Genomic DNA, 26,537 nt, shown 5'->3' on the forward strand with positions numbered 1-26,537 from the left:
TGTCAGAATTATCAAATGTTTGACATCCAATAGCCGATGATTAATTAATCCATGTGCTCTACTGGTTTCGTTATATAAAACAACTTTTAACTTTTAAACAAGATGGCTCACTATTCTATTAAACACCTTCTGTTTTAATAATGTTTTGTCTTTTCGCTACAAACGTATATAACGGCAAACTGCCTTCAAGCATAAAACATGTCTTTTGATGTTTTTTTATACAGTTTTGACAAAGATCATATTTTAATACAGTTTTACCGAGATCAATAGAAATAGCGCCCCGTTTCTCTGTCGATCGCGTAATCTAGATTAACGATTGCATCTAAACACGGAATGACCAGTCATCGCCAGAAAAATAAAGTGGATCTTCTACTATAATTGGTTAAAAGTGGATGTTCTGCTGTTATTTGGATAAAGGTGGATGTACTATTATAATTTGTTAAACGTGGATGTTCTAATATAACTCATCAAAAGTGGATCCTTTATTGTAACTGGTCAAAAGTGGATCCTTTATTGTAACTGGTCAAAAGTGGATTTTCTATTGTACCTGTTTAAAAGTGGACGTTCTACTGTAATTGGTTAAAAGTGGATGCTCTATTGTAATTGTTTAAAAGAGGATGTTCTATTGTAACTGTTTAAAAGTGGACGTTCTACTGTAATTGGTTAAAAGTGGATGCTCTATGGTAATTGGTTAAAAGTGGACGTTCTATTGTAACTGTTTAAACGTGGACGTTCTACTGTTATTGGATAAAAGTGGATGTTCTATTGTAACCGGTCAAAAGTGGACGTTCTACTGTAATTGGTTAAAAGTGGATGCTCTATTGTAATTGGTTAAAAGAGGATGCTCTATTGTACCTGGTCAAAAGTGGATGTTCTATTGTAACTGTTTAAAAGTGGGCGTTCTACTGTAATTGGTTAAAAGTGGATGTTCTATTGTAACTGTTTAAACGTGGACGTTCTACTGTAATTGGTTAAAAGTGGATGCTCTATTGTAATTAATTAAAAGAGAACGCTCTATGTAACTGGTCAAAAGTGGATGTTCTATTATAACTGTTTAAAAGTAGACGTTCTACTGTAATTGGTTAAAAGTGGATGTTCTATTCTAACTGGTCAAAAGTGGATGTTCTACTGTAATTGGTTAAAAGTGGATGCTCTATTGTAATTGGTTAAAAGAGGATGTTCTATTGTAACTGTTTAAAAGTGGACGTTCTACTGTAATTGGTTAAAAGTGGATGCTCTATGGTAATTGGTTAAAAGTGGACGTTCTATTGTAACTGTTTAAACGTGGACGTTCTACTGTTATTGGATAAAAGTGGATGTTCTATTGTAACCGGTCAAAAGTGGACGTTCTACTGTAATTGGTTAAAAGTGGATGCTCTATTGTAATTGGTTAAAAGAGGATGCGCTATTGTACCTGGTCAAAAGTGGATGTTCTATTGTAACTGTTTAAAAGTGGGCGTTCTACTGTAATTGGTTAAAAGTGGATGTTCTATTCTAACTGGTCAAAAGTGGATGTTCTACTGTAATTGGTTAAAAGTGGATGCACTACTGTAATTGGTTAAAAGAGGATGCTCTATTGCAACTGGTCAAAAGTGGATGTTCTGTTGTAACTGTTTAAAAGTGAACGTTCTACTGTAATTGGTTAAAAGTGGATGTTCTGTTGTAACTGTTAAAAAGTGGACGTTCTACTGTAATTGGTTAAAAGTGGATGTTCTATTGTAACTGTTTAAAAGTGGACGTTCTGCTGTAATTGGCTAAACGTGGATGTTCTACTGTAACTGTTTAAAAGTGGACGTTCTATTGCAATTGGTTGAAAGAGGATGCTCTATTGTAACTGTTTAAAAGTGGACGTTCTACTATAATTGGTTAAAAGTGGATGCTCTATTGTAATTGGTTAAAAGAGGATTTTCTATTGTAACTGTTTAAAAGTGGACATTCTATTGCAATTGGTTGAAAGAGGATGTTCTATTGTAACTGTTTAAAAGTGGACGTTCTACTGTAATTGGTTAAAAGTGGATGATCTATTGTAATTCATTGAAAGTGGATGTTCTATTGTAACTGTTTAAAAATAGACGTTCTACTGTAATTGGTTAAAAGTGGACGTTCTACTGTAACTGTTTAAAAGTGGACGTTCTACTGTAATTGGTTAAAAGTGGATGTTCTACTGTAATTGGTTAAAAGTGGATGTTCTATTGTAACTGTTTAAAAGTGGACGTTCTACTGTAATTGGTTAAAAGTGGATGTTCTATTGTAACTGTTTAAACGTGGATGTTCTACTGTAATTGGTTAAAAGTGGATGCTCTATTCTAATTGTATAAAAGAGGATGCTCTATTGTAACTGGACAAAAGTGGATGTTCTATTGTAACTTTTTAAAAGTGGACGTTCTACTGTAATTGGTTAAAAGTGGATATTCTATTGTAACTGATTAAAAGTGGACGTTCTACTGTAATTGGTTAAAAGTGGATGTTCTATTATAACTGTATAAAAGTGGATGTTCTACTGTAATTGGTTAAAAGTGGATGCTCTATTGTAATTGGTTAAAAGTGGATGCTCTATTGTAACTGGTCAAAAGTGGATGTTCTATTGTAACTGTTTAAAAGTCGATGTTCTATTGTCACTGGTCAAAAGTCGATGTTCTATTGTAACTGTTTAAAAGTCGATGTTCTATTGTAACTGGTCAAAAGAGGACGTTCAATGGTAACAGTTTAAAAGTGGACGTTCTACTGTAATTGGTTAAAAGTGGATGTTCTATTGTAACTGTTTAAAAGTGGACGTTCCACTGTAATTGGTTAAAAGTGGATGTTCTATTGTAATTGTTTAAAAGTGGACGTTCTACTGTAATTGGTTAAAAGTGGATGTTCTAGTGTAACTGTTTAAAAGTGGACGTTCTATTGCAATTCGTTTAAAGTGGATGTTCTATTGTAACTGTTTAAAAGTGGACGTTCTACTGTAATTGGTTAAAAGTGGATCCTCTATTGTAATTCGTTAAAAGTGGATGTTCCATTGTAACTGTTTAAAAGTGGACGTTCTACTGTAATTGGTTAAAAGTGGATGTTCTATTGTAACTGTTTAAAAGTGGACGTTCTACTGTAATTGGTTAAAAGTAGATGTTCTATTGTAACTGTTTAAAAGTGGACGTTCTACTGTAATTGGTTAAAAGTAGATGTTCTATTATAACTCTTTAAAAGTGGACGTTCTACTGTAATTGGTTAAAAGTGGATGTTCTATTGTAACTGGTTAAAAGTGGATACTCTATTGTAATTGGTTAAAAGTGGATACTCTATTGCAATTGGTTAAAAGTGGATGTTCTATTGCAACTGTTTCAAAGTTGATGTTCTACTGTAATTGGATAAAAGTGGATGCTCTATTGTAATTGGTTAAAAGTGGATCCTCTATTGTAACTGGTCAAAAGTAGATGTTCTATTGTAACTGATTAAAAGTGGATGTTCTATTGTAACTGGTTAAAAGTGGATGCTCTATTGTAACTGGTCAAAAGAGGATGTTCTATTGTAACTGTTTAAAAGTGGACGTTCTACTGTAATTGGTTAAAAGTGGATGCTCCATTGTAATTGGTTAAAAGTGGATGTTCTATTGTAACTGTTTAAAAGTGGACGTTCTATTGTAATTGGATAAAAGTGGATACTCTATTGTAATTGTTTACAAGTTGACGTTCTATTGTAACTGTTTAAAAGTGGACGTTCTACTGTAATTGGTTAAAAGTGGATGTTCTATTGTAACTGTTTAAAATGGACGTTCTACTGTAATTGGTTAAAAGTGGATGTTCTATTTTAACTGTTTCAAAGTGGATGTTCTACTGTAATTGGTTCAAAGTGGATGTTCTGTTGTAACTGTTTAAAAGTGGACGTTCGACTGTAATTGGTTAAAGGTGGATGTTCTATTGTAACTGTTTAAAAGTGGATGTTCTACTGTAATTGGTTAAAAGTGGATACTCTATTGTAATTGGTTAAAAGTGGATGCTTTATTGTAACTGGTCAAATGTGGATGTTCTATTGTAACTGTTTAAAAGTGGATGTTCTATTGTAACTGGTCAAAAGTGGATTCTCTATTAAAACTGGTCAAAGTATATTGTAACTGGAAAAGTTCTATTGTAACTGGTTAAAAGTGGACGTTCTATTGTAATTGGTTAAAAGTGGATGTTCTATTGTAACTGTTTAAAAGTGGACGTTCTACTGTAATTGGTTAAAAGTGGATGTTCTATTGTAACTGTTTAAAAGTGGACGTTCTACTGTAACTGGTTAAAAGTGGATGTTCTACTGTAATTGGTTAAAAGTGGATGCTCTTTGTAATTGTTTACTGGTTCAAAAAAAGTGGATGTTCTCTATTGTAAAAGTGGTTAAAAGTGGATGCGCCTATTGTAATTGGTTAAAAGTGGATGTTCTATTGTAACTGTTTAAAAGTGGACGTTCTACTGTAATTGGTTAAAAGTGGATGTTCTATTGTAACTGTTTAAAAGTGGACGTTCTACTGTAATTGGTTAAAAGTGGATGTTCTATTGTAACTGTTTAAAAGTGGACGTTCTACTGTAATTGGTTAAAGGTGGATGTTCTATTGTAACTGTTTAAAAGTGGATGTTCTACTGTAATTGGTTAAAAGTGGATACTCTATTGTAATTGGTTAAAAGTGGATGCTTTATTGTAACTGGTCAAATGTGGATGTTCTATTGTAACTGTTTAAAAGTGGATGTTCTATTGTAACTGGTCAAAAGTGGATTCTCTATTAAAACTGGTCAATAGAGGACGTTCTATTATAACTGTTTAAAAGTGGACGTTCTACTGTAATTGGTTAAAAGTGGATGTTCTATTGTAACCGTTTAAAAGTGGACGTTCTACTGTAATTGGTTAAAAGTGGATGTTCTATTGTAACTGTTTAAAAGTGGACGTTCTACTGTAACTGGTTAAAAGTGGATGTTCTACTGTAATTGGTTAAAAGTGGATGCTCTTTTGTAACTGGTCAAAAGTGGATGCTCTATTGTAATTGGTTAAAAGTGGATGCCCTATTGTAATTGGTTAAAAGAGGATGTTCTATTGTAACTGTTTAAAAGTGGACGTTCCACTGTAATTTGTTGAAATTTGGGTGTTCTGTTGTAACTGTTTAAAAGTGGACGTTCTACTGTAATTGGTTAAAAGTGGATGTTCTATTGTAACTGGTTAAAAGTGGACGTTCTACTGTAATTGGTTAAAAGTGGACGTTCTATTGTAACTGTTTAAAAGTGGACGTTCTACTGTAATTGGTTAAAAGTGGATGCTCTATTGTAATTGGTTAAAAGAGGATGTTCTATTGTAACTGTTTAAAAGTGGACGTTCTACTGTGATTGTTAAAAGTGGATGTTCTATTGTAACTGTTTAAAAGTGGACGTTCTTCTGTAATTGGTTAAAAGTGGATACTCTATTGTAATTGGTTAAAAGAGGATGTTCTATTGTAACTGTTTAAAAGTGGACGTTCTACTGTAATTGGTTAAAAGTGGACGTTCTATTGTAACTGTTTAAAAGTGGACGTTCTACTGTAGTTGGTTAAAAGTGGATGCTCTATTGTAATTGGTTAAAAGAGGATTTTCTATTGTATCTGTTTAAAAGTGGACGTTCTACTGTAATTGGTTAAAAGTGGACGTTCTATTGTAACTGTTTAAAAGTGGTCGTTCTACTGTAATTGGTTAAAAGTGGATGTTCTATTGTAACTGTTTAAAAGTGGACGTTCTACTGTAATTGGTTAAAAGTGGATTCTCTATTGTAATTGGTTGAAAGAGGATGTTCTATTGTAACTGTTTAAAAGTGGACGTTCTACTGTAATTATTTAAAAGTGGATGTTCTACTGTAGTTGGTTAAATGTGGATGCTCTATTGTAATTGGTTGAAAGAGGATGTTCTATTGTAACTGTTTAAAAGTGGACGTTCTACTGTAATTGGTTAAAAGTCGAAGTTCTATTGTAACTGTTTAAAAGTGGACGTTCTACTGTAATTGGTTAAAAGTGGATGCTCTATTGTAACTGTTTAAAAGTGGACGTTCTACTGTAATTGGTTAAAAGTGGATGTTCTATTGTAACTGGTTAAAAGTGGACGTTCTACTGTAATTGGTTAAAAGTGGATGTTCTATTGTAACTGTTTAAAAGTGGACGTTCTACTGTAATTGGTTAAAAGTGGATGCTCTATTGTAATTGGTTAAAAGAGGATGTTCTATTGTAACTGTTTAAAAGTGGACGTTCCACTGTAATTGGTTAAAAGTGGACGTTCTATTGTAACTGTTTAAAAGTGGACGTTCTACTGTAATTGGTTAAAAGTGGATGCTCTATTGTAACTGTTTAAATGTGGACGTTCTACTGTAATTGGTTGAAAATGGTTGCTCTATTGTAATTGGTTAAAAGTGGATGTTCTATTGTAACTGTTTAAAAGTGGACGTTCTACTCTAATTGGTTAAAAGTGGATGCTCTATTGTAATTGGTTAAAAGTGGACATTCTACTGTAATTGGTTAAAAGTGGATGTTCTACTGTATTTGGTTAAACGTGGACGTTCTACTGTAATTTGTTAAAAGTGGACATTGTATTGTAATTGGTTAAAAGTGGATGCTCTATTGTAAGTGGTCAAAAGAGGTTGTTCTATTGTAATTGGTTAAAAGTGGATGTTCTATTGTAACTGTTTAAAAGTGGACATTCTACTGTAATTGGTTAAAAGTGGATGTTCTATTGTAACTGTTTAAAAGTGGACGTTCTACTGTAATTGGTTAAAAGTGGATGTTCTATTGTAACTGTTTAAAAGTGGACGTTCTACTGTAATTGGTTAAAAGTGGATGTTCTATAGTAACTGTTTAAAAGTGGACGGTCTACTGTAATTGGTTAAAAGTGGATGCTCTATTGTAACTGTTTAAAAGTGGACGTTCTATTGCAATTGGTTACAAGTGGATGCTCTATTGTAATTGGTGAAATAATTTAAAATTCTGAAATGATTAGAAAAATGGAGTGTTACGAAAAGTGAAACAAAGCAGATGGTGAAGAATGAAAAAGAAATATTCCCGAGATTATACTCTTAAAAAATAAAACTTTTCTCAGCTTTCCTGTCGCTAGGTGAATAATTTATCTTGTCAGCCTACTGACAAAGTGTATGACTCATTACCTGCCCTGGTACTGCAGGACAAAAACGAAACAAGAGAAAGCCGGATGCTTGGAAGCTGCTGTAAGAACTAATACTATCATCTTGGCTTCCACTTTACAAAATTGTCCCTACGTGGCGGAAAACCTAAATCCTATTTTAGTGCACTTATCGGAAGAGCATTTATTTAATTGAGACCTGGGGTCAAAGCGTTGTCGAGGCAATTTATCACCTTCCTTCCTCGTCTGTCATCAACTTCTGTTTGCCAAGAGAGCCACTTTTCCTCCAACTGTCGCATTAGCAGTCTGACATTTTCACTGGATAAAATCCCAGTTAGTTTTCAAATGATAATGATGGCCTTATAAGCAGAAATAAAATGTCAGGCGCACACACCGTACAGTTTACTTTATTCTTAATGCGGCCATTTCTGTAAAGGTTTTCAGTCAAGAGATAAACAAGTCAGAACTGGTTGATTTTTAAACTTGACTTATTGTATTACACAGATCATTTTAATCTTGTTGCTAACATGGTAATCGTGATTGTGGTTGTGTCAACATTAAGCGTTCTTTGGCCGAGTTGGGCATATCAGCAAGTCACGCAGCCTGATGCATGGTTTGATATTAACGTCATTGTCACGTGACGACATATAGTACAAACAATTAAGTACAAAGATATAGGTTAGACACAGTGTGCATTGCGCAAAATGGCATTATATTTTATTACAACAACACATAACTAATACCCCCATAGACCGATTAAACGTGTCAAACCATTTATTCCAGGGTATTGCCATGAAAACATAATGAAATATATATGTAAATCATATAATATACACTAATTACTTTCGTCAGATGCATCGTGCATTACACAAATTTGAATTGTTACAAAAGCATCAAAGAATTAATTTTCTCTATGAAGCAGTGAAAATCCGTTGTGTAACAGTATATGCCATTTTGCCTGTGGGAAAATACATTATAAAATATCCCATGCTGCTCTTGGCTGCTGATAAAAACAGTTATCTGTATTGATATAACGTTTCATCGCTTATATTATCACATTTAACAGACACCAGACCCGTCGAAGAGAATTTACAAAGAGCTGTGGATTGTGGAAGAGTGTAAAAAAAATGGTTAACATTGATGGAGCGAAAAGAAAGTGTTGTACACCTCGGATTACTACAAGAATATTTAGCATGTATTTATGTAAATGTCAAGAAGTAGGCAAATTCTGAGATACCTTAGGGCATGCTCATCATATACCGAGTTTAAAAACCTACATATCTTCTGGTAAAAACGCTGTTTGATCAGGATTATAACATCCAAGCCTTCAAACTGTTTTTATGTTACCAAATGTTTGGCATCCAATAGCCGATGATTAACAAATCAATGTGCTCTACTGATGTCATTAAACAAAATAAACTGTAAACTTGTAGATTCCTGTTCATCTGTGTGGTGAAAGTCCTGTACATATCATCTATTGACTTGATGGCTGTAGGCTGTGCTCATGATGGGTGTCACCGGTGAGGCAGGATATGCTCACGTTTCGTGAACGCCAGATATCACCACTGGTTTTATAGTGACTCACGGATTCATGCCATCACAGCTGTATATATTCCACTGAGCTCTATCCTGTGCAAGTTTGGGTTTTCTGAGCTAGTCAAATAGTCTTGTGCCGTGCTCGCAACGGTCATACTTACTTGACCCATTCATTTATCTTGAAAATAGATCCTCCACCGCAGTGTGTGCACTGTCAGTGTACTCTGACGGTGTGCCATATTTTGGTGGAGTGTACTCATCTTAAAAACACTAGAAAAGATATATCTAGACAAAGAAATGTGATGGAATCATTTCGATTCCATCCAGAACTTTTACTGCAATTTTTACGTGATACTAACTTTTATTCTAAATTTTCATTTTATATATCTGTGATATTTGTATTTGTGCACAGCTCTTTACACTAAGTTTTAATTTAACTGTTGAATTTTTATATTGATGTTGATCATCACTTTAGATTTGCATTTACCATAGTTTGACACCCAATAGCCGATGTATTCTTCGTGCTGGAGTGTCGTTAAACATATATTCATTCATTCATTCATTCTGCGCTAGTCTTGGGAGTGGCAGTCCTCCTACAGGCGGCCCAAGAGGGACGAAACACCCTGTTATGTGTTTCGTAGGAGAGTAGCGGTCCTACTAAGGATGAGCACCTGATAGTGGATGATGGAAGCAATTACGATTTTGCTTTAAAAAAACCTTTCGACTTTTGACATTTAGACCCAACCAATAAAACTGCCACCAATTCATCATTTGTCAAGATCCTCTCGATTTTTTATTTCTGATTGTCATGGTATTTATCACTGTAATATGTTTCAAAATTAGGACAATACGTACCACGGCCTTTTTGGTGTGCCAGTCGTGAAGCACTTGTTGGAATGGAGGGGGGTGGGGGGAATGAAAGAAAGAAATGTTTTATTTAACGACGCACTCAACACATTTTAATTACGGTTATATGGCGTCAGACATATGGTTAAGGACCACACAGATATTGAGAGAGGAAACCCGCTGTCGCCACTTCATGGGCTACTCTTTCCGATTAGCAGCAAGGGATCTTTTATATGTACCATCACACAGACAAGATAGCACATACCACGGCCTTTGATATACCAGTCGTGGTGCACTGGCTGTGACGAGGGGGGGTAGATGAGTCCACGGGAAGATTAATTCTATACGATTTATCAGCAGAGAATAACATAGGCAACATGAAAATTAAAATTGATAAAATAAGTAAATAATGAGAATATTTTTTTTATTTATCAATTTATTAATTCTATGTTGTTGCATTCTTCAATTTACTTTAACTGCTACCTATAATCTAGGTGTTTCGGTATGTTCATGTGTGTCTTTATATGGGTAGTTGGGGTCTTTTATTTTTTTAGAGTGGCATTCCACAACAGTATTTGGCTTTTTTGACATAAACATTTGAAAACCTACTTTTGACTTTTTTCTGCTCTCATCAAAAATAAGTTTACCACAAGAGAACCTTTTCAACAGTGCTTTACTAACTCAGTATGTGTTTACTTATTTACTTTCAGAGTCTACGTCTGCTCACCAAGCAGAAGAGAAACAAGAAGAGGGTGCAACAAATGGACCTCTTCTGTCTCAAGGTAAGTTTGAGGGAGGTGGCTAATAAGAGTGGGTGGTGTGGCTTGTGGGTGTGGTGGCGGGCTGGTACGATTGGTGTTGACAGTAAAAGGTTACATGTTTTAATGATGCTATCAGACGTACACTCAGAACAGATTGTATATGAACGTACATTACAGGACTGAATTTCAAACCTGTTTACTTGTTTGTGTTTGGTCTAGTGTTCACCAGTACAAATAAAACAACTGATGGGGATTCAGCCTTGGATGACATCGAGGAAGAAGGAGCGGCAGACAACTCTATTCTAGATTTCGATATTAAGGGTGAGTAATTTACATGTCATTATTGTCACTGTTTGTCACCTCTGCTGTACTTTTGTAATGTCATATATCTGCTATAGTGGATACAGCAGTTCTGGATGTGTTCAATCCCAACCTCACCCACAGAGTGTTGCAAATCTGTAAGCATGCCGCGCCCGCCTAGAATGTGACGGGTTTCTTGACAACCAGTGTACAACAGTTGGTACATCGAAGACCGTGGTATGTGTTGTCTTTTCTGTGGGTAAGATAATCGAAATCATTAGTAATACTTTATGTAAGTGTAGGGTCTCTCTCTCTCCTCTCTCTCTCTCTCTCTCTCTCTCTCTCTCTCTCTCTCTCTCTCTCTCTCTCTCTCTCTCTCTCTCTCTCTCTCTTATATATATATAGATAGATAGATAGATAGATAGATAGATAGATATACCAAGGTAGCTAACAAATTATATTTTAACTTAAATTACTTATGTTGCCATATTTCATTCTATACTTATAGAAGGCGGAGAAGATGAAGAAGAAGACAATCATTTTGCAGTGACAAAATCACCGCCATCTACAACCAAGTTACCACCCACGCATACTCCGGAAATAACACGACTTTTGGTACATATTAACGAACAAGAAGGTGATTCCGATGTGTTTTCCGATCCAGGCGCTGGAGGTAAATATTTACGTCTTTGTTTTTCACGTTGTTTTAAAAACACAAAGTTTTTTTCTTAGTGCAATGGAATTTTGTTTTATCTTATTAAAGGTACTTTACCCACAAAAGAGATGTTTTACCCGATAAAATTACGATATATGTCAATCTACTCTCCAATAATACATAAACATTAAATCACAAATGTGTGTGGACTAGAAACTGTTTCATACAAGACGAATCTTCCATTAGCATATTGAGTACCACATCTCTACAAAAGACTGATTCCGAAAGAAGATGCGAAAGAGCCGTCATGGTATGCAGCTCGTGTCTGAGACGTGACTCACTGTCAGGTGTTGTGTCTACAGAGAGCTCATCTTGACAACTATATATGGTTCTAAGTCCGGCTGTAGGAGGACTGCCACTTTTATAGCGCGCCAGTACAGGGCCCAAAATCCATACTACACATTCAGTAAATAAATAAAGGTCTGAATGCGGACACGGATATAAATAGAATATTTCAGATGTGGAACTCTAAATGTTTTAAAGAAATAATGATCAAATTATTTTGAGAATAAAATACCTTCAGTGTTGTTGGTTTTATGATAATAATAGTTATAACAGCAGTAGAAGTAGTACTAGAAGTAATACATACATTTAAAATTCTTTAATAATAATAACAATATTATTTTTACAATTATTATTATTATTATTATTATTATTATTATTTCAGACGGAAACCCGTGTGATGACGTCACATGTCTTTACGGCGCTGTCTGTGTGACGGACGGCTCGAACATCAACTGTTCGTGCGTGTTCAACTGCTCCGTGGAACCCCACTACCCTGTGTGTGGCTCCAACAGGATACTCTACCCGAACAGTTGTGAAATGAGACAGATGTCTTGTGGGATGCAGAAGGAGATAACTCCTGTCGAGCTGAATCAATGTAAGTAACGCGCCCTTTTACGTTTTAGTCATTATACTATTAAAGGCACAGAAAGAAATACGAAACATTTCTCGAGATCTGTGGACCGTTAAACCATTGGTTTTGAAATTGGTGGTTGTTGGGTTCGATAGCCATTTGAATATTTGTCAAACCAACAGCTCAGGTAGTCGTGTGTTCCAAGAACAGTGCGCTTGAACCATAACATGGATATAGGCCTGGAAAAAAAAACACGAACGAGTGGCGGGGGGGGGGGGGGGGACATTTAAAATCCTTAACTCTGATTTTATGTTTCAACCAAATGAACATCAAGGAATACACACGTATTAACGACCATTTTATGATAGACATGTGTAGAGCATCATCAGTACATCCTTTAAATTAGAATGACATTTAAGACAAAGAAAACAATGGTGTACGAAATGTGCTAATATGCTTAAGTTTGGACTATACCAATTCAAATCCCATAGGCGACCATGTTAACGTTTGTGTTTAAAAACACTATATGCAATATATCAACCAAACTGTGACCCATAAATATCAGTACTACAACCCCTACCTCAAAGTATTAACTGCAGAAAATGGTACCTTTCATGGCTCATTTTCGGTATAACCAGATGTTTCTGCAACACCCCTAGTTTCGCACAAAAATTTTGTACTTTTTTTTACAGGTACCCCATACATGTTCCAAGCACAAGGCTACTTGACACGGTGGTACTACATCAAATAAAATTGCATACATTTTTAGCCCAGATGAAACTAATTTTTTTTACAACCAACACACTCACATTTATAACCAATCACAGGACTTGTGGTGTTAACTTCTCTATCAAAAGTTCGGTACACCTCGAACTTCGACCCAGCCGGAAATTAATTGGTATAGTGCAACCTATACTGATAACATACATGTTTCAAAAGGTGGTGAATCATGTGTTTTTATGACAACCAGGATCTGGTGTCTTCTGACATAAACTGACAACCTCACTGAAACTGTTGTTTCTACAGTGCAACCTAATTTAATGTACACCTCACAAAACACATGTATTTTGTACAGTTTTGTACAAATGCAATATGTCATATTTGAACAAATAATGTTTTTTTAAATAATACTCCTGAAGATATTTATTGTCAGATGTGTGTGTGTGCTCAGCTATATATGTAGAGACAGCATGGCTATTCAGAGTACCTCAACTCCTTAAACTTATTCCATTGAAACACATGTACTTGACTGACCCCTAGATTATGAAGACCTCAATAGGCACATCAAAGAAATATCAGTATTAAAAAAATACAATGTCTGAGGAAGGGAAAACCAACATGACTCCATCTGTATGAAGTAATGACTTAATGTCCTGCACATCACTGTTGGAAGAAAATCCTGTATGCTGAGTGTGGGCATCTTCAAGTTACCATGTGCGGGAATTTCAAATCCATCAGCTACGCAGATTTTCAAATTGGACCATCAAAACCATTGGCAGCCACCAATATTCCTGACTATATTTTATGTATACCCTACTGTAGTTGGAGGTTTTAAAAATTTGTGATATCTGGAATTATCATGCAGCTTTCGCATATTTATTTTTGATTCATTACTAAAAAAACCTGTTTTTAAGTGACATAATTAACCGAACATCTATTTTATTGCATTATTTTCTAATCCAGATCAATACAATATGTATATTGGATGTATTCCTACAATCTGTAATCCAGCATATCATTTAGCTATTAACATTGGATAATACAGCATTAACAATAAAATAAATCATCAAATTACACCAAGGTAGATAATCAAATCTGGAAAAATTGGTTCCAAATCTAGTATACACTTAAAATACACTTCATGGGAGCAAACTAAGTGATTATTTAAAAAAAAGATTTGATCTGGAGACCTAAAGATATGTTTAACAAGCTTATTGTTATGTATAAATGAGAACAGAAGGCACAATAGTGACAAAAAATTAATTATGGCTTTGGTAAAAAAATTCTTCAAAGTAAAAAAATGTTTCCCCTAAAACTACAAATGTGTCTAAAATATGACTTAGCACCCTATAAATATGCCAAAAGGACAATAAAATCAAGGTCTTTAAAAAGTTAAGCTATCAGAAGTACACACATGAAACATTAACTATGTTTATAGAAGTTAAAGACATTATTCCATATTGGCACATGTTATTTTTAATATAAAACTAAATTGCTATTAAAATCTAAGTTCAGACTGCCTAGATATATTAACATATTTAAGAGCAGTTGTATATGGCAAGTCAAACACCATGTAAATAAGAACATTCAAATCTGTATATTATGAATTATAGGCCAAAACCAACTTTTCCTCAGTGCTAATTTTTGTTCAAACTCCATTCAGAGCTATGTACAGTAATTATTGTCAAGGTCAAGGTCATTGTGAACTTGCATGGCCGAGTGACGGCTAATTAATCAAATAGTGTAGTTTAATTTAATTAAATCACAAAAATCATAATCTTTTTTATTATGCACTGAATATGTGCTATAGGTTGGACTATACCAATTCAAATCCCATAGGCGACCATGTTAACGTTTGTGTTTAAAAACACTATATGCAATATATCAACCAAACTGTGACCCATAAATATCAGTACTACAACCCCTACCTCAAAGTATTAACTGCAGAAAATGGTACCTTTCATGGCTCATTTTCGGTATAACCAGATGTTTCTGCAACACCCCTAGTTTCGCACAAAATTTTAGTACTTTTTTTTACAGGTACCCCATACATGTTCCAAGCACAAGGCTACTTGACACGGTGGTACTACATCAAATAAAATTGCATACATTATTAGCCCAGATGAAACTAATTTTTTTTACAACCAACACACTCACATTTATAACCAATCACAGGACTTGTGGTGTTAACTTCTCTATCAAAAGTTCGGTACACCTCGAACTTCGACCCAGCCGGAAATTAATTGGTATAGTGCAACCTTAAGCCTCACGTTTTCGTTCTGTTACAACACGCCTAAATGACGTTTGCCATGCCTAATGTAAATGGGTGTGACGGTACATGCTCTTAATTTCTTTTCGCCTGTGGCGATATTAATTGTTTTAGAAGGCCGTGTGCAGTTCCAAATGCACTTTGCCCAGATGGGCAACTTGTTACGTGATACCTTTGCGCTACGGTCATCGAGCTGTACTTCTAATACACACCCAGCCCAGATGCGGAGCCATATGGCCAGTAGTTACGTAATACCTCCGCGAGTGCGGTTTTTACAACCGTGATTTGGCGACTTGGCGTCATTGAGTCTGGCGATCTAAGAGAAAGATATGCCGTCTTGGTCGCTGTGGAATTCAGATGATAAGTGAGGTCCCGCCTTGTGTCCCCAGGCGATATTCGCTGTCTCTGAGAGTTTTGAATAAATAGCTAGAGTTTTAGAGATATCGAGGAGAAACAGTTGGAAGTATCTAGGGGCACGGACGTCGTCCACTGAACGATCTATATTAGTTCAGACGGGACTTTGGTAAATATATATTTTCTGCTCTGTGTATAACCTTGATGTGATTGATGTGACTTTAAATATTTTAATACTGTATTATACCAATATTATTTAGACGGTGCTGCCGGTCATCTGACGCAGTAATCTGTAGGCTCACTGTCCTAAATAATTATATAAAGCTTAGCCAGTCATCCTAGAGGACCTACGTAAACTGTAGGTTATTGTCTTTATTGTACCAGTATTAATTCTGTATTACAAGGTTATTGAATGAGTAGTTAGGGTTAATTAAAAATTAAAAATTAACCAGTTAGGAATAGTGTTGTAATTCCTTTATTAATTAAGTTCCCCTGGAAGCGTTTCTCCATTATCGCACGTGTGTGTGTTAGCGTTTCTCAATTATCACACGTGTGGGTGTTGTGTCACGGTGAAGTGATTAGCATATTGTGTAAACTAGACACCTAGAGATTAACTAATTAAGTGATCAGTTCTGGGTTGTTATTATTGTTGTTATTTATTAACTACTGCGGCAGTACATTTGTCAGCGTAGGTTAATACAGATTCCAAAGTGTATTGTGTTTTTGTTGTGTTTTCTAGTGAACTAAACGTGCTATAATAATATATACTTTATATAAGATCGTATCTCTGATCATACCTAGACGAGCCACATTAGGGTATAACCGCCCGTTACAGAGAGATCTAATAGATATACAGTTAGGAGAGATATTTGGACAATCGTGTTTCATTCAGTTACGGGTATTATAGAATCCCCGTGACAATGGATAAAATAAACACCAGGTTTTACCTGTAAACATTTACAGATCAGTATAGCCATTATTGTATGTATACGTTTTGTAAATTTACATATGTGAAACAAAACGTGTGATAGCTTAAACATTATAAATTGATAATGTTTGTGTATATGTAAATGTGTCTACAATGAGTCATATACATGTGCTGTATCTTCAGCTAAGAATACGTTTAGACACTGTTACAACTCGGTGCTTAATTTGCTTTAACACCAGCATATATTCGATATCTTTATAGGTGGAATACAAACATCAACTCACAGCGAGATGTGTCCGGAACAGCAAGGTAAGCGAAACACATTCTAAACTGTATTTCAATAAACTCTAATTGTTTTGGGGTTTGGTTTTGAATTCTTTTGTTATCCTATTTTAAAATGACAAAAATACAACAAGTTAATACATTTTCAATTGTAATTATTTTAGAAGCAAATTATTTGCTTAAATGTGAATAGATGTCCTATGGTGTACGTGGGATTTGGAGATAATTGGAGGTGGATATTTACATTCAGTCAACCAACCCACCAACCAATCAATAAACCATCCATCCAACCAACCACCCACACAACCAATCAACTAACCAATCAGTTAATCAATCAATTAATCAATCAATGTTATTTATCAACTGGCAGCTCGTTTATTTAATTCCAGCTAAAGCTTATTGGACAAACTGGTCGCCGTGGCTCGCTTCCGGTGACGTGGACGTCCGCTTCCGGTCATGTAACATACAGGGGACGTCACTCGGTAAAATAGCTTCGTGTAATGGTCCACGAATCGAAGTTAAAGCGTGTAGCATCCGCGAAGCAGGCACGTGCAGACTGTGGAACGGGACAAACACCAGCAAGTTTGAATATCAGTGCGATGGGATAGACATCAGGGATACACCCAATTCAGGTATAGCAACAGCGAAAATTAAGCACACACAAACACACACAGACAGACACACACAAATAAAAATCCAACAACCACCAACAAAAAACAACACACATATAAACAAGATGTTCTAGAAATAACAACGTGAAATTTTGACCTAAAACTATTTGTCCAACGCATGTGACACCAAGACATTTAACATCAGTTTAATAACACCTCAGAACGTTTTTAACTGCGGCTATTCAGTATCTAACATGGTTATTTCAATACCTGGTTTAGATAGTGCGAGAGAAGAAACTCGCTGCTGTCACACAGGCTACTGCTACCGAATGCATCCAGGGAACGTCTTTAGAAGGACAGTACATACCCGACCTTTGATATACACTAGATGGTTCCGGAGAGAAACGTGTCCGTCTCTAACAGCTGATATTATGAAATATTGCACCTCGGGTGAACGTTCTACTATTAAACTATATCCTGCTCGGGGTGGTAGATTAGGGCATGTGCCTGGAGGTAAGGCATGTGCTGACTGGAGTATATTGTAATACAATATGAATGAAGGATATCAGGGACTATGTTGAGATGGTTCAGTTCGCCTCCAAAAGTGTGTGTGTGTGTGTGTGTGTGTGTGTGTTGGCTCACCTTAAAATTATTTGACATCAGTTTTACAAAAATCTATTCCATCGCTTCACAGTAGTAGAACGCTCGCCTGGTGCGCAGTCGATCTAGGATTGATCCTTTGGACTGTTCCAGCAAGTGTTCTATAACTTACGAAAACAAAGGTCATGGGGTGTGCTTTCCTGTCTGTGCGATGGTGTATATAAAAGATCCCTTGCTGCTAATCGACATAAGAAGCCATGGAGTGACAACAGCGTGTTTCCTCTCGCATTATCTGTTTGATCTTTAAACATATATTCCAAACCATATAATCGTAAATTAAAATGTGTTGAATGCACTATTCAATAAAACATCTTTCTTTCTGTCCTTTTTTATCATTTCAACAACACCCGACAATAAAATATATTATGATCCAATATTATGTGATCCAGTCGATTCCCCAAGCTATTTGAAATAATTTGCATAAGAAAAACCCATTAAGGCAATCGTTTAAGATATCATATGTAAAAATAGACTGTTTGTATTGATTTCCTGTCAGGTAACAGAGATATTAAAACCAACGTATACAACGAGTCATGTTTACTGTTGTTTGAAGCGACAACTGTACAACTGTACAACTGTACTATGATGCTCACTTGTCGCTGATAATAGTTCTGTGTATCGTCTGCTCCCTCCCACGCTCAACCTACACGTCTCAGATGGCGCTACGATCACATACCTTCCATCGTAAATCAATATCGGGTGATGTGTTCCATAAACAAAAACTATAATAACCAGAGAAGACGAAAACCAACAACAGTAATACTATAATAATTATTATAATTATAAAAATAATACTAATGTGGATGGTGATGGCGGTGATGCTGCTGCTGCTGCTGATGATGATGATGATGAAGATGATGATGATGATATAATATGATGAGCAGCCATCTTCATGTACACATCAATGACAGTACTGATATATGTAGTGTAGGCACTGGAAGCTAGTTGATTATACAAAAGTCAAGAACTGAAATTGACAAATTAACGTGTTCTTGCCCAATATATCATGGTCCTTTGTCAACACAAAACACGCAACGTTATATTTTATTTGTGGGTAGGTATTCCTGGTTCATTTTCTTTTTAAAATTATTTATAAATATATTTATATAAATTATTTTTTATTGAATTATAAAACATGATTAAAAAAACAGTAAAAATAATAAATATATAAATAAACCCCTCATTACATCACCCAGCCTGGCACTACTAGCAACCAAAAACAGGAATATATTTTATGCCATTCAGTTAATGTATCACATTAGTATTAGTGTAAGCAAATTTGGCATAGAAAATAAATATTAATCAAACTTTATTTTTCAGATATGGTTTTTGGAGCTGCGGCTAATGAAGGTGATTCTAACTCTGTGGGGTTGTAATTAATGGATAATACGTAGTGATTGGTGCCATCGATTCCTAAAACAAAACATCCAGTGCTAAACGTGTATAGATAAAAATGAAAACAAATATTTAATTTGTTTCTATTTTAAAATTAAGATTTTCTCAACTCGTTTGATAGAAGCAATTGTCCTCGACGAAATGTCTCAGTAAACGATATTCTCTAGTTTTCAAGTATAATTTATTAGAAGTTAATGAAAAGGTTTGTAAAAATTGTTTTAACATTTGAAAATTTGGTACTAAGATGTTATTTTAGTAGAAGGCTTTATTAATTAATCATAGTAATTGATCAAAATAAAGTAGAGATGTGAATAAGTATAATAGCGATTTAATTTAAATTATAGTGTGTGTGAAAAATCGAAGTGTCATCAAAGTATTATGTTTCAAGTAATATTTAACATAAATAGTAATTCATAATTATGCATTTAAATTTATTTTGTTTTTAAAACATTTCTCTTTTGTTTCTCTTTTCCAAGGTGAGTGTTCATATTCACTCTTTGATCTGAAACGAGGCAAGATGGTGTTCTCGCAGTTTAGTTTGGCGCAGGTCATCTCGAAAGGTCACATCCGGAAATGGTGCGACAAGCCGGATCTGTTTCTCGTTCTCAACACCCCACAGCTCGTCTGTAAGCGCCACCTGCAGGAAATCTGCAAATCCACCCGGAAGTGCAAGGGCTCCAGGATGGCCCGGAAGCAGCGTAACCTCGGCGATTTTGCGCACAAGTGCTGGAAGGATTTCATCTACGGCAGTAGAATCCCCAGTGGGCTGTCAGAGATCGACTCGCAGTACTCCTTCATCTGCCAGAGGTTCGCCAAGGAAAGCAATTACGGGAAAGTGTTCGGCTACAAGAACGCCTACTTTGGAACCATCTTCGACACGAAGAACAGGATCCCAGTCGCATCTCTGGCTAAAGTGTCATTCCTTGGCGATGAGTCCTGGCCACAGACTCCATTCATGATTGAACGAGGTATACGTTTGCTGTTGTCAGTCAGGCCATAGGGTTTAACATGCACATTCAGAGCAATCTGTTGTAGTGCACTTTCTTTTGTTTGGGGAATGTTTCTATTGCAGTTGCCAATCCAGTTTGCCAAGCTGCCTCTGCAGGACAATGTCAAACTAGTGTCGTACACGAGCATGATACGTTACATACTAGTGTTAACCACAGTAATCGTTTTGAGTTTTTTAAACTGCTAGCAGACGTAGATCCAGGAGGATTGGATGGGTCTGGACCCCTCGCTCATAACGAATTTATTTTTCACTTATTTTAAACTGCTCTCATCCATAAAGGTAGTTGCATATAGACCTCTAGGCTTATGGCTACAATGCCATTATTAAGTTACATAACGAAAGATCAATTGCAAGTTCCATGTATGAAGAATATATTATAGCTTTTCGGTTCAAATAAAATGTATAGATTATCTTCAGGTAATATTTGTTTCACTGCTTCGTATGCTAGATGTCCGTGCAACTATGCCGTTAATGTTCCAAAATACTGTCAGCCTCTCATCTGTTCGCACATTTTTAATTCAAGATCTTTCTTTCTGTCAGGGTTGGTGGAGAACGTGTTGACGTACACGTGGTTTTATGAGAAGCAGCGTGGGATGGTCGCCATGTCGGACATCTCGAAATGCGACCACAACTGGGAGTGCGCACTCGGCATGAAACAGGCGCTTCCGGTCGACTACGAGATGTCCGGATACCGCACTGCTCATCTTGTCTGGCCGGAACTTGTCAACGGAAACGTCGACACCAAGTTGTCTACCTTTGCTCTGACGAACACCGCTCCGATGCATACGTCTCTGTACACAGCCTGGCGACACGGGATTCAGCAGATGCGAAAGTACGCCCTCACTCGATGTCACGTGCCTACATCACGTGACATTCTCAACAGGACCAACCACCCGGAACTGTACGTCGTGTCTGGGGCGGTACCGTCTGCCAACCCGCCAGAAACGATCGGATATGACGTCAACGTCCCGTTCCTGTTCTGGACGGCCGCCTGCTGCGTGCGAGACGGGGGCCACGTGGAGTCGTTCGCGATATACGCCAGGAATATGATCAACAGCCCTGTTATCGTGGCGCCCATACTACAACTGGAGACGTTACTGCAGGACATATACAAAGTGAAGCCGCGAGACTTGCACCTTAAGATTTATCCGGCGGGTGACGGGAAGTGCGGGGAACTCAGAAACGACGTCTCTCGTTCCATTGATTTGTAATATACATACACGTTTCAGTTTTCTCTATTTTGTTCTGTACAATTACGAAAGGTTTATACTCAAAACAGAGGTGGAAAAGAAAAAAAGAAGAAACAAAAAAAAATCAGACACGAGGGGAAAAAACCCCGCCCCAAGACATTGGAGTTTGTTTAATATTATGTGTCATATTTATTCATGTATATGCGCACTTTGATGTCCTCGAGCATATTTTACACTTTAGTAAATGTTTGAAATGTATTTTGGACATCGCATTTCACTCGTCGTTTATTCGATGCGTGTTTAATCATCTATCATGATGTACGTTCTCTAAAATGTTATAATAAAATCTTATCTATACTGACGTCCAAAAGAAACTGTCCAAGGCTTGAAATTGTATTATTCTAAACCAGCAGACGGTATTGTGGGATATGAAAGTATTATGAAGTTCAACATCTAAACGTTACAATACACTTCTTGATACATGACAATTGTTTGTAAGGTACTTTCTAAATTACGTCTTTTCGATTAGTAACAATATTTATCAAATTATTGAACTTTTATGTAATATGTATAAAGTTTCTTGTGGACGTCAGTATATATACGCCATACATTCCTCGCGGCAATATGGTGACTATGAATTAACATTCGCGATGTTTATTGTTATATTACCTATGACATTCTAATCTGTTATCGTTTGCTTGATATCTGATCATTACACCCACACATCGGTATTTGAGAAATACGGTATGATCTTAATAGAGTGATAATTAAATGAACGTAAAAACTTTCTGACATTTTTATTGCCCTTCGTTTACTTGAAAATGTGTGATCAGTTATGACATTAAATACGTTTAATGTATGTCACCGACAGTATCATTTTGATGGCGCAGTGTTGGATTTAGGTGGAAGACCATGGCAGTCCGGTTGGGGGTGGGGGTAATTATATTTTCTCATTTTTAAAGTAAGAACATTTTTAATTTTTGAGAAAATATGTTACCATTTACCTGCAAATAACTCAAAATCAATAAAAAAATGTGTGAAATAATGGTAATTGTTATACACTCGGTATTCCACCATCGTTTTGTTGACTTTGTAGTTTACTCCCCTATCTCCCCACCTCCCCACCTCCCCACCTCCTACACAATACATAATCCGTCACTGTAGTCTGTAGACTTGGAACGTATTGGACAGTTCAGATCACTTTGAATACAAAAGGTATTTTTCTTCAGTTTAATTAATTGATGACTGTGGATCGTTGCACTAAGACCAGCAATCTAAAAGCGATAGCCGTTTCAGTTAATAGACCAATCCCTGTATCGATCCTTGGACCGCTAGTTGTCGTAAACTATACTGAATTCCATTACAAACGCACAACCCAGTTGTTATTGCTATAAGACATACAATAACCCTAACTGTTGTATACATTTATGGGTTATTTACTGCCTACCAGAATACATTCAGTTATACAAAATCAGTTAAATATGTTATTATTTCTACTCGTAGCCGTTTTACAACTAGTAATCTGACTGGTGCGTTTTCAATGGAGCTTAGTATATATTGATTTCGTTAAAAGTTGGAATCATCCTTTTGGATTCGGATTCAATTGATATAATTGTGTTAGTACATTTTGATGTTCGATTTTCCGAAACGGCTAACTGAACTATTGAATTTAGGTCCAGTAATGAAAGAGGGTTTGATCCGCTGGTGTGTAGGTAAACTATGTGTTCTACCAGGCACTAATACCACATATTGTGGAGTGATTGGTGATGGCTCATATTAGCATATTAACTAAACTTGACCGTGTTCATTAAAGAGACCACCCTCAGTTCTCTGTCATTGTCACAGGTTTCCGATTAAAAACAATCAAAACAAAAACAATCACTTCAGACGCATGTGCGGGAAAGTATGCAGGGAGGGGTGTAGACTGTGGCGAGCGAAGGTTTCTAGGGGCCTTCCAGTCGTGCTCTACAATATATATATATAACGGAAAATTTGCTTTCAACGGGGAAGGCTGACTACGAATAAATCCCCTGCACATGAATCTTTTTTAAATAGTAAAATGACATATTATTAAATAATATATTTACTTGTTTAAAATACTAGTATATGTGTATTTAATGTGTTTTTGACCTTAGTAATGTTTATATTACCTTTAATTGGAGTTTACCTCACAATAACGAAAACGGTATATAATTATTAGGAAATAAAATAAAGTTTCAGCTAATATAAACATTAGGATTTCAGGAAAGTGTACCGACAGTGGGACTCCAAACTGGAAAATATATTTAATATGTATTAGTAGTCGATAAAAAGATTCTGTTTTAAATCGGACGCACCTTAACAATGGCGGCAGACTTAGATTAATCTCTTTCAGACTTTGTATATATAATGAAATACGTGATGTTATATTGTATCTTGCATCCTGTTCTGTTTCTAACATTCACCTGTGTGTATACGTGGTAGTTTTAGATCACTTAGCGGTACGTCTTACTATGAAACCTTACTTTGAGCGGCACGTCTTACGGTGAAACCTTACTCTGAGTAGCAAGTCTTACTATGAAACAATACTCTGAGCGGAAAATGAAATGTAGAACTAGAGCAGGTACTATTGTCTGAAGTCGATGTACTCATAAAGTTGTTGTTTATTGTCTATTAACAATACAATTATTTACGTTGTTTGCTCGTTGTGATAAAGATGTTTTCTTTACATTCGACTGTGGTGTTGTATATGCTTATAGATCTGTGATAAGTTATGTTGCATTTTGTTGTTTAATTTTAGTTGTTTGAATAAAATATTTTGTTTTATAATACGACTTGTGTTTTTAATACGCATGCTACTTTACAAATGTACGTTATATTTTAATTACGTGTTAAAAACGTTTTTTTAGTAGAGACAGAGACAGAGACAGTGAGAGAGAGAGAGAGAGAGAGAGAGAGAGAGAGAGAGAGAGAGAGAGAGAGAGAGAGAGAGAGAGAGAGAGAGAGAGAGAGAGAGAGTGACTGACTGACTGACTGACTGACTGACTGGCAGAAAGACTGAATGAGTGAGAAAGAGGGAGACAGGCAGGCTGGGAAAGACACAATGAGAGACAGACAGAGAGAGAAACAGAGAGAGAATGAAAGAGACAGAGACGGAGAGAGAGAGAAACAAAGTAAAGAGGGATTTTTATTATGTCTTCAGCATTATTTAATCCGAGATGGGGTTTACGGAACATCTTAATAATTGTATTGAATTTACTGTCAAAATGTTAAATATATCTCTGGACATTTTATAGCATGCCACAGTCCGATGACTTCTCTAAAATATAGAAGTAATTTGGTCTCGCAAAGTATAGACCAAAGCCTATTGCGTTTACAACTAAAGGGATATAACCCCGGATTAACTCCAGTTGAACAAGGGCGGGACGTAGTCCAGTTGATGTTATTTCTCGTTCCAGCCAGTGCTCCACGACTGGTATGTCAAAGACCGTGGTATGTGCTATCTTGTCTGTGTCATGGTGCATGTAAACGATCCCTTGCTACTAATGGTAAAATGTAACGGATTTCCTCTCTTAGACTATGTCAAAATTACCAAATGTTTGACATCCAATAACCGATGATTAATAAATCAATGTGTTCTCTAGAGATGTCGTTAAACAAAACAAAAACAAAGAAACAACAAAACAACTAGTTGAGCAGTAATAAATCGCCTGCCCGATATGCGATACATTGTGGAACCCGCGTCTATCATTAACATAGCTGGTGTATTGAACGTTTCGACGTAAGTCGTCTGTTTTCTTGTAAATGCATATAAATGAGGTTTTGCCACTGATTAAAATAACATATATGTGGCGAAAGTGAATACTATTTCGTTTCTGTCGTATCTCGTGAAGTAAATTAATGATGTTTACAAATAATAATAATTAGATGGATATTTGGACAGCTATCAACGATCTCTAGCCGTCAGAATGAATGAATGTTTAAAACTACATTCCCTGGCATATTTTTATTATTTAAGCATATAGAACAAAAAATCCAATTACGTTTGGTGCATATGTGACGCCGCACTCCGTATTGGTTTCACGACGCTGGCTTATCCACGTCAAAAACAAAGCCATGATTTTGAAAGAGGAACACTTTTGACGGGCTCGTACCGATCTCGGTTTTCAATGGCTTATCACAAGCATAGAATTCCCCAACAAGAGATTACGTGAGATTTCGCAAATTTTTGAACAAATTTAACTGTCTTGATTGAGGGGGTCGTTTCTTATCTCCAAAACATATTTATATCCATAGAGGTATGGTACAACGCTTTTCCAAGGGTCGGTGAGTGGGGGATTTGCCTTGAAATTTTGACAGTGGCCAGCTGTTGGCATACGCGTTACATGTAAGGGGGTGTTGCTAATTACGTATCGCTCTAGGGGTAGAGGAAGAGGGTACTGTGTTCGATTTACGTAACATTTTTCAAGACTATATGCTATTTTTATTCATTACTTAGACCTAAAAAGGTGTTTTTTGGAAATGCGCGGTCAGTCTAGGATCGATCCCCATTGGCGGGTATACAAAAAGACCATGGTATGTGATATCCTGTCTGTGGGATGGTACATATAAACAATCCCTTGCTAAAAGAAAATGTAGCGGGTTTCCAAGGCGCGTGTGCAGGGATTTCAGCGGGGTTAGGGTTATAGACTGTGTTAAGCGAAGTTTATATGGGGCCATGCTCCCCCAAAAATACATTTCAATTTTTTTTAAGCTTGGGCAAGTAAGGGTTTCGACCTCCAATACCCTCCCCCTGCACATGCACCCGATTCCTTTCTAAGATTATATGTCAAAATTACCAAATTTTAGACATCCAACAGCAGATGGAAGGAAGGATAGGATATGTTTTATTTAACGGCCCACTCAACACATTTTATTTACGGTTGTATGGGGTCGGATGATTATTAAATCAATATGCTTTATCTTTTTTGTCTTTAAACACCCTCCCCCCCCCCCCCCCACTCCAACTTTACCCTTTCCAAACGAA

At 36.2% G+C, this 26,537-nt stretch overlaps 1 protein-coding gene across 1 annotated transcript in view; it reads left to right on the forward strand.

Annotated features, from left to right (window-relative positions):
- Positions 1–24,340, forward strand: part of LOC121381315 — a 67,350-nt gene extending 43,010 nt beyond the window's left edge. The window contains exons 4-12 of the mRNA XM_041510574.1: positions 10,193–10,264; positions 10,463–10,564; positions 11,052–11,216; positions 11,926–12,138; positions 16,647–16,694; positions 17,057–17,299; positions 19,259–19,288; positions 19,810–20,301; positions 20,883–24,340. Of these exons, the coding sequence (XP_041366508.1) occupies positions 10,193–10,264; positions 10,463–10,564; positions 11,052–11,216; positions 11,926–12,138; positions 16,647–16,694; positions 17,057–17,299; positions 19,259–19,288; positions 19,810–20,301; positions 20,883–21,553 (2,036 nt within the window). The 3' untranslated portion in view covers positions 21,554–24,340. The remainder of the gene's footprint in view (positions 1–10,192; positions 10,265–10,462; positions 10,565–11,051; positions 11,217–11,925; positions 12,139–16,646; positions 16,695–17,056; positions 17,300–19,258; positions 19,289–19,809; positions 20,302–20,882) is intronic.
- The last annotated feature ends 2,197 nt before the right edge of the window (positions 24,341–26,537 follow it).

Source organism: Gigantopelta aegis, chromosome 9, assembly GCF_016097555.1.
Source record: "Gigantopelta aegis isolate Gae_Host chromosome 9, Gae_host_genome, whole genome shotgun sequence".
Taxonomy (NCBI): domain Eukaryota; kingdom Metazoa; phylum Mollusca; class Gastropoda; order Neomphalida; family Peltospiridae; genus Gigantopelta; species Gigantopelta aegis.